The sequence below is a fragment of the Micrasema longulum genome, unplaced genomic scaffold (genome assembly GCF_059751315.1).
Source record: "Micrasema longulum isolate JH-2025_06_02 unplaced genomic scaffold, ASM5975131v1 h1tg001193l, whole genome shotgun sequence".
NCBI classification, from domain to species: domain Eukaryota; kingdom Metazoa; phylum Arthropoda; class Insecta; order Trichoptera; family Brachycentridae; genus Micrasema; species Micrasema longulum.
Genome location: NW_028278380.1, coordinates 168,372 through 189,140, shown reverse-complemented (window position 1 = coordinate 189,140; position 20,769 = coordinate 168,372). Strand labels below are relative to the sequence as shown.

Here is a 20,769-nt window from a genome sequence, read left to right as displayed (position 1 = left end):
CTACCATGATAAATCTGATGTTTTTTTGGCATACATTTTTTTAAATGTTTTAATTATAGTGAATCAGGTTGTGATCCCATGGCTAGTGTCTCGGACTCACGGTTTAAAGGTTCGTGGTTCAAATTCCACTCTACCCCAATTTGATTCTCATTTTCTAATAGTGAGTTATTTACAACTCGTTAAAAATGCCTCTCAAAACAAAATATTTGGGTAAATCATAAGAATGCCAAAATTTCTGTTTTAAAAAAAAGATATATTCTTTTCATGAACATTCCGTTTTTTCATTTACATAATTTATAAAGTTCGCTTAATTTTCTGGTACATAAGTGTAATTATGAATATTATGTGAAAAGTTATAATGTTTTACAACGGTCAAATAAGAAAATTGCTTAGAGTAATAATGAGCTTGTATTACTCTGAGGAAAATTGTGTTCTTACATTCACAATATCGCTGGCCCAACTTGTAAAACTCGTAAGATCCAAACTTGCTTTTGTTCAGGGGTGGTATTATCTAGTGCTCTCGCGCCCGTATTATCTAGTGTATTTACATACAAAATACGCGAGAAAAACTGTTTTCTCGTGCCACGAGAGCAGTTAAGAATATCACCCCAGGGGAGAGTAAAAACAATTTTAATTAAATAGCGAATGGTAGCAAAGTTTGTTTTCGATACATTTGTAAAAAAATATGGAACATTAAGAATATTTCAGTTTTACATACTTGTAGATTATTTAAAGTCCTAATAAAAAACGTCAAAATATAATTTTTGACCAATTGTGGACTTATGAGTTTTACAAATAGGGTGACGATATGTCATACAAGTCCTCAATGTTTTAATCACAAGAAGGGTAGCCAATAGTCATGGAAATAATTTGCCACAATAGTAGGACACTCTGTAAGTACATAATATTACCATTTTATATAACTCTCCAGTTAGTCATATTATTTAACGTTTCAAAATAGCTCGGGTATGAAAATCATATTAGTGTAGATCGAGTCTATAGTGATACCTCGAATTTTTTTAATTTACCTCTCTCATTTTTTTTTCATATTTGTCTGTGATGCATGTATATACGCAAATCATTCTCAGCCATAAAAATTATCTATGCTTTTGTAAACCATAGAATTTGAGATTTTTGTTTTCAATAGATATTATTTAATCTATGTTTAACACTGACAGTGACACTGGCTGACACTGACAGCCGGTGATTGCAAATTGCAAGTTTTCGCGCCTCGTGTTGTTTTTGTTTTATTGGGACGGTTTTTTTCTTCAATCGTATATTATTGTAAATATGAAATAATCATGTTCTCTAAAAAAATTCCTGGAACAAAATATTCTCTTCAAAATTCTCAGCTACTTGTTTCTTCTGGAATACCGTCGCTTGATCACGTTGTTGGTTAGTTTTTTCAAACATTTTCAATTAAAGACGTTACCTTTTTACTACTTGTATTCGTTTTATACTAGTATTAAATGTGTTACATATCATTTTCAGGGGGTGGATTTTCCATTGGAAGCATATTTTTATTAGGTAACTATATTTATTACCTATTTATGTAGTGATTTTTGATACCAGTTTATAGGGACCTCACTTCCATCACATTTGCACATACGCATTGTTGATTTTAACAACTGCCCTAAAAAGAAAAGTAAAAAAGAAAAATATTTTAAGCATATCCTAGTAGGTAAATTTTTTTATCACTTACAGATCTAAGAATTACAGAAATACAGGTATTTAAACTTGAGCAGAATGCTGAATGTTACTGAGCGTGTAAAGTGTAACTCATATTAGCCAATGAGAAGCCAAAAGTTCTCCATCTTTTTTAAAGTAATTGTCAATCAGTTACATTTTATCAAAAAAATATATGATTAAGTAGCTAATACATATTGAAATACATTTATCATTAAATATAGTACATTCATACTTATAGATTACGCAGACTTGGTGGGATTTTTGTGTTTACTAGTAATATTTCATTTTATGTATCATATTATCTTATATCATCTGTATTCATATATTTCAATAAAAAATAGACAGGGGTAGTCTAAGTTTAATCTAGTTTATATATTTAGGATAATTTATATAGCCCCATTTTTGTGAAAATCCTCAAAAGGGCGCTCCACAATAAACATCCCAATACATCTTGCAGCTACACAGTGCATAAATATGCAATTGACCACAATATGATATACAATGCAAAAAATCTGCCGTACTTATACGTACGTAAACACAAGACGTCAATTTCTGAGTTCGTGCACCCATCACCACCTGTATTCCTAGACAACAACAGTTTAACGGTAACTGCACAAGTCAAATATCTAGGGACATACTGACTGATAATTGTAAAGACGCTCAGGACATAGAGAGACAGAGAAGAGCCATCAATGTCAGGGCCTCTATGCTAGCGAGACGCTTCTTTCAATGCAGTAACGAAGTGTAGAAAATTATATTTACTTCGTATTTGACGTCCATGTATACAGCGGAACTATGGAACAACTATACGCAAGTAGCGTGGAATAAATTAAGGGTCACGTATAACAACTCATACAGACAATTATTCGGATTGCCTAGGTACTGCAGTGCCTCTGAAATGTTTACACCTGTAAAACTCTAATAACGAAATTCTCCAAGCCACTGCAGGGTGGATCCATTCACCGTTGTTCGAGCGATGGCGCGATATGTTAAGACCACCATAAGTGCTGCAATATAAAATTTTATTTTATGTTTATATTTATAATTATGTTCATGTTTATATGGTAGAATTGGCTCTGCACTATATAGCCATTTTACTGAAATAAAAAAAAAATAAAAATAAGTAGTTGGGATTCTAGTTTCCCATTTCCAATTACAGGGCGCACGGATGTTTGGCAATTTAGCCCCACTACAAAAATAAAGACTCAGTATGAGTTTTTAATTAATAAATAATCAACAATATTTTGAGTTTGATAAGAACTGGATTCAACCCCCTTGGGAGTTATTAATATTAATATATATTACAACAGAGATGAAGAACCTTTTCATAAGCCCTTTAAATGTCTAGATTTCTACATTCCCTTTTATAAAACGTTATTTATCTTTGTTGAAATATATGAATAATTAGTAAATAAGTGTTTACAAATCGAATCTACATTGCATGTCCTGCAGCTACAAAGCGCATGGGCGGTTGAAAATGTAGACCCTATTTACACTGGAAGTTGCCCAGTTCTAACGACATTTAAAACTCCGGCCATCTTTTCATACTTATTGATTATCATCAACCTATCGGATATTATTTTTTTCAGAAGAAGATGTGTTTGCCAACTATTCAAAAGTCATGCTAAAATATTATTTAGCAGAAGGGATTGTTAGTCATCATTCAATTTTACTGGCTTCTATGGATTCCGATCCAGAAAAAGTAGTAAGTACTAGGAAATAATTTAATCCATTTTAAGCAATGTAGTGAATGCTGTTAGTTTTCCATTTTTATTTATTTTATGTTTAGTAATTTTAAGTATTATTTGATCTACTGCTTTTTTTACAAAGCAGATACTCAAGTATTTAATTTTATTAACTACTTTGATTTGATTCGTAACATAATTGACATGAAGTATTGAAAAAAGTGTCTGCATGGCTGTATTGCACAGTGCCTTGACTGACATCTAAAGCGTAGACTGATCATCTTACTTTCATGCAATTAAAAATACTGAGATATGCATTGAAAGCAAAACCATCCGCAAAGAAAACTTCTTTTGACTGTGGTTTGGGATGTTCACTGAGTTTATGTGACTGATTATCTGGAATAAAGGGCAACTGTAAATTCTTCTCAGTACATATAGACTCTAAAACACGTTTGATGTCGAGTTTGTCGTGTTAGAGGCAGCCTGGCGCCAATAATCTTGCAACATACAGCCCTCATTACTTTATTGGATTTATTTCATGTTTACTTAATATGCTGATTTAAATTGTATTGCCTTTCAAATGAAATAAAAGTGCATATGGCGAATATTATTGGATAAGATATTTTGACTGTTGACCAGCGACATATAGATGTATGCATGCAATTTTATAAAATACTCATTGATATGTTAGCTATATTTGTTTTTCAAGTATATTTTTGAAAACGTTTTATTTATTTATTATATTGGCCTAAGCCAATTAATTGCAACAATAATTTAATGTTCCAATCTGCCGGTTGCGAAATAATAATGTGCTGTTCCTTGATCAACACAGCACAAACTATGGCTTGCATGCACCAATGTCCCGATTGTGTCGCATTGTTAACTCGAGACAAGATCTGGACTTTTCTGGTGCAAGTCTTTATAGATTTAAAAATCACAAAAGATAGACCGGATCTTGTCTTGAGGTAGTAATTTTTATTTTTTTTGTCCTAGCTTTAATTTTATTTAGTTGTATTTTATTTTATTAGTGCCTGTATTTATTATAAGAAATTGAATTTACCATCGTTAGAATGGACTGCTTAAGTCCGTCAAATAAATAAATAAACATAGATGAACAAGGAACTAAACTAATAGAGCATAAATACATGCAGTAAAGGCAAACAAATACTATGAAATAATGGTATACAGTATATTAAAAAACACAATCTACATATAAAGCTAAGCCATGAAAATATAAGATTTATGAAAAGATATAGATAAAATTAATCCATAAAAATTAAAATAATGAAACCTGAATTAAACAAAAATATTATACAATATTTGAATATAATATTTAGATTTCAGATTTGCCATCCCCAACTAACACAGAGCAAGACACCTCTGATCATCAATCAAACAAAGATATTGAAGATAGTGATATAAAAATTGCTTGGAGATATAAAAACCTGTCCCCAGTAGATTCTGTATTGGGAACAAAATTACAGTTTGGTCATTATTATGACTTGACAAAAAAAATTGATACCGAATTACTAAACCAGTGTTCAAAATCTTTGTGGAATCCTTCTACAGAGGTGCTTTCTAATAACTGTAAGTAATAAATTACTTGAGTTGATATAAGCTATAATTTATGACCGAGGGGCTGGGTCCAATTGAAATTCCTCAAAAGTACATATCGGACTCTTCTAAATTGAACCACATCAAGGTTCGAAAGCGATTTTTGCGATACTCTACTACTACTACTACTACTACTACTACTACTACTACTACTACTACTACTACTACTACTACTACTACTACTATCACACCATTTCCCTCTATGGGGAATCCTCTCTGCCTATCCTTAGTGGTACGCAAAGAGGATGGACTGCCACTATCCTGACAAACATTCCTAGCTTCCACATTCATACATCTTGTCATATATGCTCTTCGGTTCTGTCTGGTTTTGACATGACAATGACCAGGCTTAAGATTTTGGTTTATCTGATCATGGCCATGTCTTCATAGTCATCCTCGTCTTATGTTACCTATCATTCTCGCCATATATATCTGTTTGCTTATTCTTTCGTTATCCATTTCATCAAACCATCTCAGAGACCGCTTCTTCATCTTATTAGTTATACCTGTCTCAGATTTGCACTCTCGCCTGATTTCATCATTCATAACCATGTCATACATTGATTTCCCGCACATTTGTCTAAGAGATCGCATTTCCTCTGCCAGTTCCATGTTTCACTTCTACACATTACATACAAGTGTTGGGACTAAAACTCCATTGTGCACTGCCAGTCTAGCTTTGATTGACATATTTTTACTAGCAATTACTGTCCTTAGTGCGCCATTCATTTTGTTGCCCGCATTCACTCTCCTTTCGGCATCTTTTTCTACTTTTCCTTCACCAAAAACATGCTTTTCAGATACAAATATTTTTCTACTGTTCGAGACATTTGAGGTTTACATTTATTTGATCAGTAACCTCACTTCCCCTTTCAAATACCATTACTTTTGACTTGTTTTCGTTCATTACCAATTCACTCTCCAGGCATACATCATACATTTTAGAGACTTTCTTTATTTTTGCCGTGCCTTATCAGGTCCCCCCGACATTGGCGATCACTACAGTAAAAGCATCTCGGTCCTGCGCTACTTCGAGGCCAGGACAACTGCTTGTCGGATGTACTCGCCATAGTGATTCCTAGAAAAAGATGACCAGAGTGGTTTCCCGTTGCCTTTTAGAGACTATTTTTTGCAAATCCTCGCAAAAAGAACTGCATCATAAGCGTACAACAAACAGCTTATTACAAAATTATCCGTTTTCGCTCCAATACCTATACATTCTATCTCTTTCATACAGTTGCCTATGTATAGATTAAACAACCATGGTGACATTACACATCCCTGTTTTACACCTTTTGAGATAGTAAACCACAATGTGAACCCCCCATTAACTCTTATACATGCTAAACTCTCATCATACAGAGATGATACTGCTCGTATAAGTCTATTGTTTACTCCATACTTTTCCAACACCCCCCACAATTTCATTCCATCTTCTTTGTCGTACGCTTTTTGCAAATGAATAAATGTGCAGAACAATTTTTTACTTCAACTTCTCTGTTAGCATTCATAGTGCAAAAACTTGATCCATGCATCCACATCCACTCATAAATGCGCCTTACACATCTCACATTTTATCTTTCGTCACCTTTCTTACTCTCTCAATTATAGTTTTCCCATACAGTTTACCAACAGAACTCAGAAGAGTGATTGCCTTATAGTTTCCACACACTACCCACGAGATCCTTTCCCTTATATAAATGCATGACAACTCCCCTCCTCCAATCCAGAGGCGTATGCCCTTTCTTTAACCAGAGATTGTACAGCCATGTGACCACGATTTGGCCACCGCTCTTCAGATATTCCAAAGCAACCCTATCATACCCAACGGATTTTCTTCATACTTTTCAGCTCACTCTTTTTTTCTACCATGCTTATCTCACATGCAGTGTCAACACTCGTATCTTCCTCTGTACAACCTAACTGTTGCGCAGGGACACTTTCAGTGCTTTCATATACTTCCTTTGCGATACTTATATCTTAAAGAATATAACAACTATCCATCATTGTTTCTTGAAGAGATCCTGGATTACAAAACCCTCGAATCTCGTCAGCATATTTTTCTTGGGAAACATTTTTATTAGTAAATTTCTAGAAATATAAATATATAGATTTGTATGTTCACAATTACTATATCAGAATGAGATCTTATGTACTATTCTATGCATCTAGAAGCCATACAAATGCAAGTCGGAATTCACCCATTAATAGGACAATTCCCTTGCTGAATATTATTATTATTCGTTATAGGCAGGCAGACTTCGCTGATGCGCCTATATTTTGTGTACTGCTTTTTGTCTGCATTCTTCTTCCTTCAAAAAAGCACCCAAACAGTTTTTGAACTGGTTGACTGAAATGGAATGAACAACTAGGCTTGGTAATTTATTCTAGTCTGAAACTACCCTGCTGGAAAGGAAGTTTTTTTTGGAATCGAGGTGGAATTGAGGACGATAGAGCTTTCAGTTATGACCCTGTAAATTCATGTTTGGATTTAATTTATACATCTCGTGCAGGGGGCAGTCATAGGAGTTATTGAGTATCTTATAAGTTTCTATAAAGTCCCCTCTCTTCCATCATTCTTCCAATGATGTAAGTCCTAGTGTTTTTAATCTACCGTGGTAGGGCATCCTTTTGAGTAATTTAGGGATTTTTGTAGCACATACTTTGAACTTTTTCCAGTAGCTCGATATCTTTAGTAAAGTAGGGATTCCATACTTGATATCTATACTCCAATAAAGGTCCTTTGTAGGTCTTGTATATTTTAAGAAATATTTTGGAATGCCTTTTTAATCAAATAAATTATTGACTTGGCTTTCTTGGCAATAGATGTGATGTGAGCTTCCCATTTTAAATCCATTGATATGATTATGTTGAGATCTTTTTGATGATTTACTGAGTTGGACACATAGGATTGTTTTTGCCTATGTGGAGAACGGTACATTCTTCAGCGTTCAGCGAGATTAGCCAGTTTTTAGTCCATTCATTGATGTGGTCCAAATCCTGGAGTATATCCAGAGTATAGTAGGGGGTTCACAAACGGTTTGGTGTCATCTGCAAAGATACTAACTTAATTGAGATTTTATGACTGTTTTGAGATGGTTAATGTGCAGAATGAATAGGAATATGCATAGTAATAAAACATAATAATACATATTTTTCTGTACATATCGTTAGTTTGGCAGCCTTATCCTTTCTATTCACTTATTAAATTACCCGTAAAGTAATGCTGACTACAATAGTTAAATAAATAATATAGAAGTAATTATTATCAGATTTGAAACATTAAAAAATTATAAATTTTGTAAAATTCTTGGTAAACAGCTGATTTATGATTTAACAATGATCGAAATTGCTAAAATATTTTTTTGTATACCTGTTATACAAATATATGTAAATAATGGTTATCATTTACAGATTTTTTATACACAAATTTTACCTTTTCAGGTAGGGAAAATTCAGCGTACCGGAATCTACTCATGTTCATAAAAAATCAAATTGATAAAGGTGGTTACAATAAATCAAATACAAATGGAAACAATAATGTTTTGAGAATTGGAATAGAGTCCTTAGGATCTCCTATTTGGCAAACATATGAAAACAATAATTTGGGAGAAGACCTAGTGAAGGAAGGAAAGGAACTCATTCATTTTCTGTTTTGTCTACGGGCAGTTTTGAGATCAGCTTGTGCTGTAGCATTTATTACAATACCAACACACATTTTTGAGGTATTTCAGATTTTTAAAATATTTTTTTTTAATTATTGATATTTGAAGAATTAACTTTGTGATAAAACATTTCAACAAATGTTTAACTACTTAATTACTTATCCATGTATATAAATATTTATTAACATTTAAAAAAATATTTTGAATAACGTGACACTGAAATATTTCATTTAGCTTATTCTTGCTTGCACCAATTTTGAATTTTCACCTACTAGTTTAAAAACTGCAGCTCCTTTACATAAAACATTATAAAATATGGGTTCACTTAAATCTGTATTTTTTAAAGTTTATCTTTCTGGCATTGAAGTAAATTAAACCCTCCGGGACGAAAAAGATGACCAGTAGCTGCGTAAGTATCAGTTATGGTTGTGTTCACCAGACTAGACGGACGTCCGCGGCATGCATTGTTTATATTTTGAAATAGCATTTTTTTGTATGTTTTTTCCAAAATTAATCTCGCTTATGCGAAAAATAAAAGAATTAAGCTAACCGGAGCTCAAAAATGTGATTTAGTCTTTTAGAAACTAAATCTACACTACATACAATGAAACTCCAACAACAGATTCATCATATAATAACCAAATCCCATATTTGCATGAAAGGCAGCACAATGCTTGATAAAACAAACCAGTTAATATATTATATTTGTTTGATTTTAATACTAACATTTTATATTTGTCATAATATGTAAAATAAAAACGTATATTTTCGTTAGTTCTTTTACGATTATATACATCATTTGTGAGTATCAAATAATTATCGTTATTAACGCATGCTATATATTTTTCAAATAATCCTGATTTATGTCATTCATACAATATTTTACTTTACGTCTTTTCTGAAGTATAATATCGTATGTGCATTTTTACAAAAACCACAAAACATTTTTTTAAAATTACAAACTTATATGAAAAAAGATATAAAAATAAATATGCGTACCTTTTTTTTTCAAAATCAGTCTATATTTAAAAATATATTTTTATCCTTCTCCTGTAAAATCGTGTTTTGTGGGTTATGATATTATACGTAGGAGGTGTCAAAATATTTGTGTCAGGAATTTTTGTGCGAAGTTGTAAAAAAATATTGATTGTAAACATTGCTTTGAACAGTTGATTTCTTTGATTATTGCAGCGCCGTTTTGTATATATTTTTTTTATATGGACAAAATCATTATTGACCTTGATTATGAACTAGGTTTATATTTCACTGGATTTTATTTCCCAGCTCTTTATCTGAGTAGGGTTGGGAAAGGGAAGGAATTTTAGCTGTGGACCTTTATGCAGCACTGTTACATTCTGTCCTAATTCCCAATGATGGGCGATTGTTTAAACAAGTAAATAAGTCATAATGTATTTGTCAAACTTGTGGTGTAATGTTGGCATGTTGGGTTATCGTACAAACATCCTTTCCTTTATAATTAAAATCATGATGAAATTAAAACAATAAAAATTTAAAAACTTTGTTTTTAAGCACTGTTTACTGACCGGTTTCAAAGCTGCACAAGCTTCCTTACTATGGAATGATTTATTATTAATATTATCATAAATATTAAATCTAAACATATGGAAGTAATAAGTCAAGTCTTTCTGTCATGTAGTGCTTTGTTTTTGCAAAGGTAGGAGGTGCGAGGCGGGGGTTCGATCTCTATTACTAAAACTAGTCAGGAGTGGACTAAAGAAAATATATTTTATTTTATTATTTTTTGTTATTATTTATCGCTTTTCTAATTTCTAATATTTCTAAATCGTCTAAAAAAAACGAGAAGGAAATATTGTAAAAGTTGAAAATAACAACCAACTATTATTATTTAAATTGAACATGTACCTGTTTCCGAACAAGTCATATTAATGACAGTGCAAGAATTAATTATAATATTGACATAAAATATTTGATATTCGAGTTTGTGTTTGATTCTCAATTTACAATAAATTTAAACATTTACTTTCAGATAATTAATTTATAGCCTTTTTTTCAGAATTCGGACATTGTCCTTCACTTGCGTCACTTGGTAGATACGGCTGTAAGATTAGACTCATTTGCTGGATCTGATAGGGAATCGAATCCGGCACTTCGAGATTATCATGGACTATTTTATATACCCAAATCATCGTCAATCAACACCCTAGTTCCGTATGTTCCTTCCACGTTAGATCTGGCATTTAAGCTGAGACGAAAGAAGTTTTTAATTGAAAAGTTACATCTTCCTCCAGGTATGTACTTTTTATATACTAACATGACACAAAAATTTGTTGTTTTTGTCAAACTTTATAAAATATTGAAAAATTGTGCTTTTATTTTCTAGAACTTCAAGACTCAAGTGAGAGGGAACAAGACGATGTTGGACTCGGCTGTGGTGGAAGCGGTAGTAGGAAATTAGATTTCTGAAAAAAAAATTACATGCTACCATATATTTTTAAGAACATAATAAAAATTCTTTTACTGTTTAAATATATTTTTTCAAATTTTATTAATGTCTCATTTAAACACGTATAACAGCAGAGAGGAGTACGAATAAGAATAAGACTTAAACAATGACATATAATTAAATAGACACTTTACTGGTGCGAAGAAAATGGCATTCCAATTCTTATATAATTAATTGCTTTCCATGGCTTCATTCTCTAATAGTCTTTCATCATGATCGGACATGTGCTACAAAAAATGCTTTATTTGCACTGAAATTGAAAAACTAAGCAGATATATCATTATTTATTTTTTTTTAAAGAAAAAATAAATATAGGTATTCTTGTGATTTATCCAAATATTTTAATTTTGGGGCTTTTTTATATTTTTTATTAACTCACTATTAAAAAATGGAAATTAAGTTAGGGTAGTGGGGTTCGAATATTGAACCTCTGATCTGTGAGTCCGCAACACTAGCCAAGGGACCGCAACCCCGATTCTAAATAATCCAATTTATGGAATAAGTAAATAATTGGTTATATTTTTAAGCACATTTGAATAAAATTGACAGCTGCCAGCTAGTGTCGTTTCTATGGTAACGAGATTCACAGAAATAAATATGAACTAAGGAAACATTTAAATCTCTTTCTTATATGATTGTATGTGTTTCGTTAATTGTTGAAGGCAACGTTATAGTATAGATCTCACGTGACTATATATCATTGGACTTAAATATTATAAATTTATGTTATTTTCGCCCATACAAATTAGTGTTACTATAATAATGATTTATAAATAAATTCACAAAAAATGAAATATCCTAATTAGGGTTTATCAAATTTTCCCAGATAAGTGACTTTAAAACTAACAAAGAGCCATCAACATTTTTTTCTAAAAATCATCAATTTTTTTTTGTTGCGACAAAACTTTCTAATATTTAAAATTAAAATTAGCATAAACCACATTTTATGAAAATGTTTGAGCCAGGTTTTTGTGCACTCTGATGTGTGTAATGTATTCACCAGCTCCCAACTATAATAATTAGTCACCCTTCATGTTCACTGGAGCATGTCTCCCCTAGCCAATGGTCTTACTGGCCAAAATACTCATTCCGCCTGCACCGGTCCGCTAGGCCAGTTTCCTATTCACTCCACTACTGGTGAAGAAAATAAACTGATAGTTAAACCGAATAATAATGCTGTGTGGCATGTTTAACAATACAAGTACTTGGTGTTGTTTAACAATTAGTTTCCATTCCTGGTCCCCACTCTAGAGCAATGGTTTTATTTACGTTTGTGGACACTTCCTTCCTATTGTATTTCAAAACTTGCTTCTACATTCACAACAAAGCAGAGTGCTCCGATTTGTTGGTTTAAACTAGTGATTTATGGAATTTCTTTGTTCAAAACTCATATTATGGAATACAAATAATTTATTGAAAAGTTTTCAATTAAACATAGTTAAAATACAAATATGCGGTGCCGTAAAGTTTTTAGTTCTAAAGTTTTACTTGGGTGTTTTAATTTTATATTTTTGGTGAGTACTAAATTTCGATTTCATATATATATCAAATAAATTGTATATTTTAATCAAATATAAATTAAACAACATTTTTTTTAATACCCTTTAGATTTAAAATACAACAGAAGAGCGAACTTTTTGTTGCTATAAAAAATTTTGATCTTATCATTTTATGAATTTTGTAGTACTAAGGGACCCTAAATTAGTATGGCATTGCGTATGATCAGTCACGTACTTTATGTCCAGTAAAAATATATATTATTAAAATAAATATTGATTTTTGACCTCATTGGGACCTTGCAGCACATATTGGACCAATATATTTTTACAGATATTTATTTAAAACAAAATTCAGTCATGCATATTTTAATATTATAACTGATATTAAAATATAAAAAAGGCAAATTGAGTTTTCATAAACTAAGCAAAGAATGTAAATATTAAAAGTGAGAAAAAATTCTAAAATGAAATAAAAATCACTGATTTCTATGGAGGTATAAATTATTTAGAGTAATAAAAAATACCGAATACACGCGCATTTACATATATAAAAACATACACATGCATTACATTAAACACATCTAAAACTGCATTAAAAATGTGCATTAAATCAAGCGCAATACAAATTTATTGAGTTCATATTAAACATGAATTAGACTGGTTCAGTCGTAGTATTGTGCAAAAATTTTAATATTTTTTATATTGATAAAAAAAATGTGGTTGGAAATTCAATTTAACAGTTACAAGAGTGGTTTGGTACAAAAAATAACATTATTTTTGGAGAATTTTTTTGTAGTTGTTTTTTTGCTTCTTTTTCGTACTCGTCACTATTTAAAAAAAAAATGTAGTAAATATTCTAACAGCTGAATCAAAAAATCTTCTGGACTAAAAAGTAATCGAGGTAATCAAATAAATTGCACTAAAAAATCATTCAATTTCAGCATGTCAAGAAATGATGATTTTGGCAGCACGGAATTAAATGAATTTCTAAGCATTTTACGACTATTTTTTTTTTTCATTTGCTGTTCGATATGTGAAAAACTGTAATAATTGTAATTCCAGGCCTGTGGTTTGGTACTGCTTGTCTTAGGATTTCTTCTTCTTTGTGACTCTCCACGGATATTACTCTCTCGGCTCCTGACCTACCCTGACAATGAGGCTCCCCAACCCCCGTTTTACTATGCAGCTTTGGCCATTATCGGCGCCGGACTTTTTATGACAACAGCTGGAGCAACAGGATGTTGGGCAACATATGCAAGAGGATATTGTGTTTATACATTTGTAAGATATATGTTTTTTTTTCTTCATCAAATAGACATCAGTATAACAAATAGAAAAGTAGAAAGCCAAATCACTTTTAAGATGACTGTCAAAAACCAAAGGTGATGTACATTTAATGTACTGTTGCGAAATTATTTGAATATAAATTTGCATCTAAATTTGTTGCAACAGAGAGGGAAAACATTTATGAGAATGGAATATGGAAGCCTAGGTATTACAGAGCTTATGTCCTGTCATTAGCTGGTTTAAGTGGCCACTTTACACACTGTGTAACATTGGCGGCCTCCGTGGTGTAGTGGTCAAGACGCTTGACTCACACACAAAAGGTTCCGGGTTCGATTCCCGGTGAGAACACAAAAAATTAAAATGTGATTTTTCTCAAGCCTGGGTGTTCTGTGATGTAATTCACCACTGTGATTGGGCCTCCTCGCTTGTTGTGGTGCAAAAATAAATAAATAAAATTCACCGTTCTGCCTATGTTCAAATATCCACATTTCCGGTTGATTGATATACTTTATCCGTTGACGATTGTTTAACTTCGTTAACTAAAAAGTTAAATTGTGCAATTAAATTTGCTCGAAATGCTTAAGTAAGTTTTTAATGTGACACCAATTTGCTGTATTATTTCAAAAGCTATAACATCTGGCACTCATTAATCCAGATAATTGGAGTTTTACTGTACCTACAACAACCTTTTCTCATCCACTTCGAAATAGGTCAACAGTGGAGCAAATAAATCAACCCCCGTATCGCATGTATGAATATATGCATTTTTAATTGAGATAATTTGTAATTTCAGTATTTTATAATGGTGTTGATATCTCTGGTATGCCAATGCGGAGCTTGTGTGATTGTGGTCGCGTGGCCTGGCTGCGTGGGGCTTCAGGGGGCCAGAGGTGGTGCTGTTGGAGCCCTACAAGCTACTTACGGAGTACCCGGACATGAACAGTTTACTGCTGCCTTGGATTTGGCGCAAACATTGGTAATACTTAAAAAAAGAAACAGTTTATCACCTACCTGCCAAAACCAACCTACCAAAATATTATTCACATTTAGTGAAATCTAAATTGACATTTTCTTTCATAGAAACTAGGGATTTAACCTTGGTTAATGGCTTGCCATATCAATGTAAAAATCTAGTAGGTACACGCTATTGTCACAAATAATAAATAGATCTGATTCAACTAAACAACCATATATTATATTCCATACCGACTAAGTATCTTTAATAATCTAACTTAAGTTTTAAAACTATTCAATTGGGTGAGTGAGACTCACAAATGACAATTGACAATTGAATTTATTTCAAATAAAACTTTCTTCTAAATGTTTTAGTAAGTTTAGATTTTTATTACATCATAACATTCTAATTAATTAGTGAAAATTCTTGGTATAAGTTCATTGTAATTTATTATATAGCGTAGTGATAGTTCTTTGCATGTAAATCATTGAATCGAAGACATGGTGGATAAAGGGGTTATGTGACAAAAACAAAAAGCAGAGATATCTGGAGTTGAATAATTTTTTTTATTGAAAATTTTTTACACAAGAATTTTTTTGAACATTCATTTAAATCCCACAAAACTGCAAAAGCATTTTTTTGCAGGGATTTCTCTCTTTAAATTTTTAAGTAACACAATATAATGAATACATAAATACATAAAAAATAATCTAAAATATATAAACAAAATAAAAGTCTTTTTTGAGACTGAAATATAAAAAAAATAATAAACAAACAACACTTTTTTGAACACTATTTTAAACTGTTTGGTTTTCTTTTTTTCTTTTTATACACTAAACTTAGAATTTAAGAAAAAGATTTTAAAAATAAATTCACCTCTATTTTTATTTATTTCACTTTTCTTTATTTCGTCTGGGAGTCTATATACTATGCGTGGGAGTATATACGCTCTCGTCCTCTCTCCATACGCATTTAGAGCTCTTTTTTCTGTGAAATTTCTTTTCACTCTTTGGCGCATTTGAACCCCGGTACAATTATTGATAAAATGACATCTTAAATCGGTTTTCTACTTCTTTTTGGTGTTGTAGTTGATATAAAACGGCTGTAAAATTTTTTTTTTTTTTTAATTTGCAACATAACGTTTGCTTTCATCCATTCATGTCTTCAATTATGAACTTACCATATTTTTTAGTTGATTCATGTTGGTCACATGGAAAGCGAGGTTGCGTGTTTTAATTAATAAAATATATCACTTGCTAATAAAGGACTTAGGATTTAGGTTAAAAATTAAAATACTCATCTGATCTTCTTATCTCCCAACATTGTAAAAAACAGTATAAAAGTTGAAAATGCTGTAAAAATATTTACCAGCTCTGAAGATGTCTTGTTGGTCAAATGAAATTAAGTAAAACTAAACCAAGGAGTTTTTATTGATAATTTTTTCAAAATCATAATTTATATAATTTAGTTTCCATTTTATTATCTTGGTCATTATTCAATTACTATTACATAATTTTGAATTCTCTATCCTTACTGTTTTTGTACAAATACACCGAATTTTATTATAAATACCGGTCAATGGTTATTTCAAATTTGTGGATTTAAGTATCGTCTTTTATTTCTTAAATAAATTATCATCATTAAATACTATTTTGAACAGTTAAAAAAATAATATATAGAATTTATTAAAATTATAATTTTATGATTTAACATAACAAATTATTTTTTTGAGAAAAATTAATACCTGTGTCCTTATAATTTACCCAAATACTTCAATATTGGGTGCCATTTTCAATGAGTTGTAAATAATTCAGTATTAGACCATGGGAAACAAGTTGTGGTAGAGCACAGTTTGAACCCCGGATCTCTGAGTTTGCGACACTAGCCACAGGACTACAACCCACTTTATTATTTAATAGTGAATATGTTTATAGTAAAGCAATTTTGTACATTTTTTAATTCTCACCATAGTTGCATAAAATATATTAAATGATCATTTGTTTATATTTCAGTTCCAGTGCTGTGGAATGACAGATGGAAGAAATTATGATATGTCCCTTTGGCAACTCCACAGGTTGGGCCCTCGAGACCTAATTGTTCCACTCACATGCTGTGTGCCAACAGATGAAACATCTTCTTATTTAGACCCAAAGCCAGCTAATGAATCAATATGCCAGGAACTTTTACCTGAACATTTTACTCCGTTCAGATATGGCCAAGTTAGTATTAATATTCTGCTAACTTATTTTAATTTTTTTTAATTTACCTCGAGTCGAGTGCCATTTCAAAAATAAGATAAGATGATAATTTCAAAAATTCACATACGCAAGTTGTCCCATTTCATAAATAATAAACTTATAGTTAAATTTTTTTCACCTAATTTAAATAACTTTATCAGTACGCAAGTGAATATATTACGTAATGTCAATTAATAATAACTTGGATGGGAACAATATCGTAAAAAAATATCTCGGCAAACTGTTATTCAAATTTGTTTATGAGTTGCGTGTTTTATTACTTATGCAAGTATTTATTTGGAGTATTGCACATTAAAAAATGCAACTTCTTCAAAAAATTTGTTTATTTCTGCATTTAGCATTTGCTCAAACTGTCTAAAGAGAAAGTAGGGATTAAGTTAAAAGCATCTCTGAGTTGAAAAATTTATTAAAGTAAAGCGCTTTGATATCAGAGGTTTCATTTCAAAGTTGCGAATAATGTTAATAAAAGTATGAAAAATTTAGCTAAGTATAAAAAGTGTTGACTTTATTTTTCTGTTTTGATGTTGGTGTTATAAAATTAAAGAATAATAATTATAATATCTAGATGGGAAATATTCCAGTAATAACTGTCATTAAAAATACAAATAGTAAAAATATTATTTTATAATAACTTTTTTTGTTTTTAGGGTTGCTTGTCTAAAGTAGAAATTTGGTACCAGCAGCAATACATTGGATTCCTCATTATAATTCTTATTGTATCACTAATTGAATTCGGGGTACTGTTTAGCACCATCTTGGCTTGCGTGAAACTTAGGAAAAAGAGGAAGGAATCTGGTTCATTCATAGTAAAACCACTGAACAATAAAAACATGGAGAATATTTATCACAACAAGATGTTTACAATAGAAAGACCCGTCACAGATACCTATATTCAGCCAGATACCTTCTATAGTCCTGGATCCAAGGGTCACCATCAGCATCATTATAATACAAAAAGAGATGAAATGGCATGAAAATTAGCTGATGATGCACTTTCACTCACTAACAGACTACAGACATTTTCAGATTACTTATTGAAAGTTCAAGCGGAATCAATCATGTGGTAGTTTCATTTATAACAATAATAAAAAATTAAGACACAATTATTTAGCATTGGGTATTCAGATATTTGAAAATACTAGGTCAAGTTTTATCGTTTTCACTGCATTATAGTTTTAAAATACGAAAGGAAGTCAATAGTTATAATTTATGTAGCGAAAATAAGAAATGTTTGCAGATTTTTTTAAAGAATATGCAGGGTTCGGCAGAATGATCTACCTATTTTGAAATTGGCACCGTGGAGACACTTGTTAGATATGGACAAAACTTAGGTATCGTTTTGAATTTCCCAACATTTACCATTTTTATTTCTATCTTGGTGTGGAATGGTAGCATCGTGCGTTTGTAATTTAAACTTTTAAAAATGACAATTCTATTACTGCTACGCAACGGTTGTATCTTTGGCATTTCGAATTAGGTCGACGCATAAGAATACCTAACAAGAAAGTCATATCATTACAGTTTGAAAATTTTAGAAGACAAGTTCACCTTTATAAAAGAAATCATCTGGAAAACCTCGGAGCATTTGATTTTTTCCAAGTTAACTCACCTCATTATGTGGCTACATCTCGTGGCCGGCTCGATCTACTGATCTCACTCCGTGCAAAATTTTTGGATGAGACTTCAATAGTCTATACTAGCATATGCAGTCATAAGGAAAAAGGCAGTTATTTGCAAAAGTCATATTTTGAGATACAACACTTTAATTACTTCAACTTTATGCTAATTTAAAAAAAAACTGTAAATAATCATCAGTAAATCAATTGTTTCTAAAGCATAAAACTTGTATGTGTCATACCTACACTGAGTTTGCTTATGGATCTCTAAATATTGTGTTATTGTTTAAAAAACCTAAAAAACATCATATAGTTTTTCATACCGTAATATTTTTTTTCTGCCATTGCCATATATCAAATGGTTCGACATTCCTTGTAGATTTATAACATACTCATATTTCATTTTATCATTTTGTAATTTTTGACAAAAAAACTGCCTTTTTGTCTATGACGGCAGTATAGCTTGAGAGGACTGGCATTTAGACGACATTTTTTTTTTTAAAGTGATGCCAATACTAAAACGAATCGGCAAACTGTGTTTTTTCTTACAGTAAAATAAAATACAAATAACAATCGTTTTTGCATTTTTTTATTAACATTTCAAAATTGGTAGCATATTGCCAGCCCCTGTAGAACAGAACAGAACAGAAATAATAAAGTTAGAAAATATTCAAGTGATAAATTTGTGTAATGTATAACATTCACCAATTTGCTCATGATTGAACATTTATATATCATACACGAATTTTTGAAACTTCTTTAAATATTCAAATTTGTTGCAACATAGAGAGAAAACATTTTTGATAAGAGAATTTGGAGGTTTAGACCTGTCATTGGTATTGTCGTAAGCCCTGTATAAGACTAGACTTCCAAATTCCCTTCTGGAAAATGTTTTCCCTCTGTTGTAAAAAATTCCAGCCTATCTACAAACATTTGGGCATACTCAAAATATTGCCTTTTAAATATATTTATGCACCTTGTATAAATTTATTGTAATTTACCTTTCTATTTCGATAAAATCCTAACAATCAATTATTACAAAAAATATTGTTGGTTGATAAATGATAGAATGTTATTAAAGCAATATATAGATATTTTGAAAGAGTGAATGCATCATTTACTAATAATTCACCATTAAAATATACATCTAAGAAGACGGTTTTACTAAACAAAGCATTTATCGAACTATTTCTTCTTAATGTAATGCACAATTAATGTGCTTAAGTTTTGACATACAGTCAATAGAAAGTAGTCTAACCCAGTGTTTCCCAACCTTTTTAAACCTGCGGACCGGTGAAAATAAGAGAAACATTTTGCAGACTGGTAAACCAGGTATAAAAACTTTAATTTATGTAGTATTTTGTTTATTGGTTTTTAATATTATATTATAACAGGTAAAGAAATAATGAATAACACTTTTTTTAGTAGAGGAATTTTAAAATGGGCGACGAGCATTTGTGCGGACCGGCAGTTGGGAAACGATGGTCTAACCTACTAAAAGTGTAAATGTGTGAATATTGTTAAAATGTATAGAATAATGGAATTGAAAATTATTAAAGGATGACAACCTTGGGTTTTTAAGTTGCACTAAATTAATTCTTGATCCTCATTTTGGTTTTGATAATGAAATTACAAGATTATTATGACACAGAAATTGGCATCTGCCGTTAGGGTGAAAGAATAATATTAATAGATTCCACAACAACACTTACAATTTATTTTTTTTTCTTTCCTGTTTAAGAATAGGTACTGTGGTGAAATCAGTTAATAGAAAACGTGAGCAAAGGCAGTATAAAAATTCAACTAAATGGAATGCTTTAACCTAAACACATTCTCTAATACCAGTGAGTCTACGCAGCACAATATATCCGTCCCAATATATTATATTGACTGTCTTCAAACCACAAGAAAAGCAGTTTCATTATTTTAAATGTGTTCATGTTCTAGCAAGTAATATTAATAATGCCTATTTCTATTGGCACAATCCTTCTGCCAGAACGTAATTGCTTAAAACAC

The 20,769-nt window shown here is 31.2% G+C and overlaps 2 protein-coding genes across 3 annotated transcripts; both read left to right on the top strand.

Moving 5' to 3' along the window:
- Positions 1–1,152: 1,152 nt before the first annotated feature.
- Elp4 (Elongator complex protein 4) lies at positions 1,153–11,180 on the top strand. Of its 2 annotated transcripts, none has more exons than XM_088234090.1 (7): positions 1,153–1,395; positions 1,492–1,527; positions 3,279–3,394; positions 4,712–4,961; positions 8,433–8,713; positions 10,689–10,923; positions 11,016–11,180. In XM_088234090.1, exons 1-7 carry the CDS (start codon positions 1,302–1,304, stop codon positions 11,096–11,098), a joined length of 1,095 nt encoding a protein of 364 aa, XP_088090216.1. In that variant the 5' UTR covers positions 1,153–1,301; the 3' UTR covers positions 11,099–11,180. The 2 variants fall into 2 exon arrangements, with proteins under 2 accessions (XP_088090216.1, XP_088090217.1); XM_088234091.1 differs by having other exon boundaries at positions 1,176–1,395; positions 3,282–3,394.
- Positions 11,181–12,453: 1,273 nt separating this feature from the next.
- On the top strand, positions 12,454–19,331 carry Tsp68C (Tetraspanin 68C). Its single transcript, XM_088234092.1, has 5 exons — positions 12,454–12,652; positions 13,700–13,918; positions 14,718–14,900; positions 16,892–17,098; positions 17,785–19,331. The coding sequence occupies exons 1-5, from the start codon at positions 12,590–12,592 to the stop codon at positions 18,109–18,111; spliced, it is 999 nt and encodes a 332-aa protein (XP_088090218.1). The 5' UTR covers positions 12,454–12,589; the 3' UTR covers positions 18,112–19,331.
- Positions 19,332–20,769: the final 1,438 nt, after the last annotated feature.

What these genes read in the sequence shown, in the direction of transcription:
- Tsp68C (XM_088234092.1), top strand. Translation starts at nt 12,590, where the DNA reads ATGCGGTGCCGTAAAGTTTTTAGTTCTAAAGTTTTACTTGGGTGTTTT. An exon ending in GTTTTAATTTTATATTTTTG is followed by an intron (nt 12,653 to 13,699) that starts GTGAGTACTAAA and finishes TTGTAATTCCAG; the next exon opens with GCCTGTGGTTTGGTACTGCT. An exon ending in GATATTGTGTTTATACATTT is followed by an intron (nt 13,919 to 14,717) that starts GTAAGATATATG and finishes TTGTAATTTCAG; the next exon opens with TATTTTATAATGGTGTTGAT.
- Elp4 (XM_088234090.1), top strand. Translation starts at nt 1,302, where the DNA reads ATGTTCTCTAAAAAAATTCCTGGAACAAAATATTCTCTTCAAAATTCT. An exon ending in AGAGGTGCTTTCTAATAACT is followed by an intron (nt 4,962 to 8,432) that starts GTAAGTAATAAA and finishes TTACCTTTTCAG; the next exon opens with GTAGGGAAAATTCAGCGTAC. An exon ending in TACCAACACACATTTTTGAG is followed by an intron (nt 8,714 to 10,688) that starts GTATTTCAGATT and finishes CCTTTTTTTCAG; the next exon opens with AATTCGGACATTGTCCTTCA.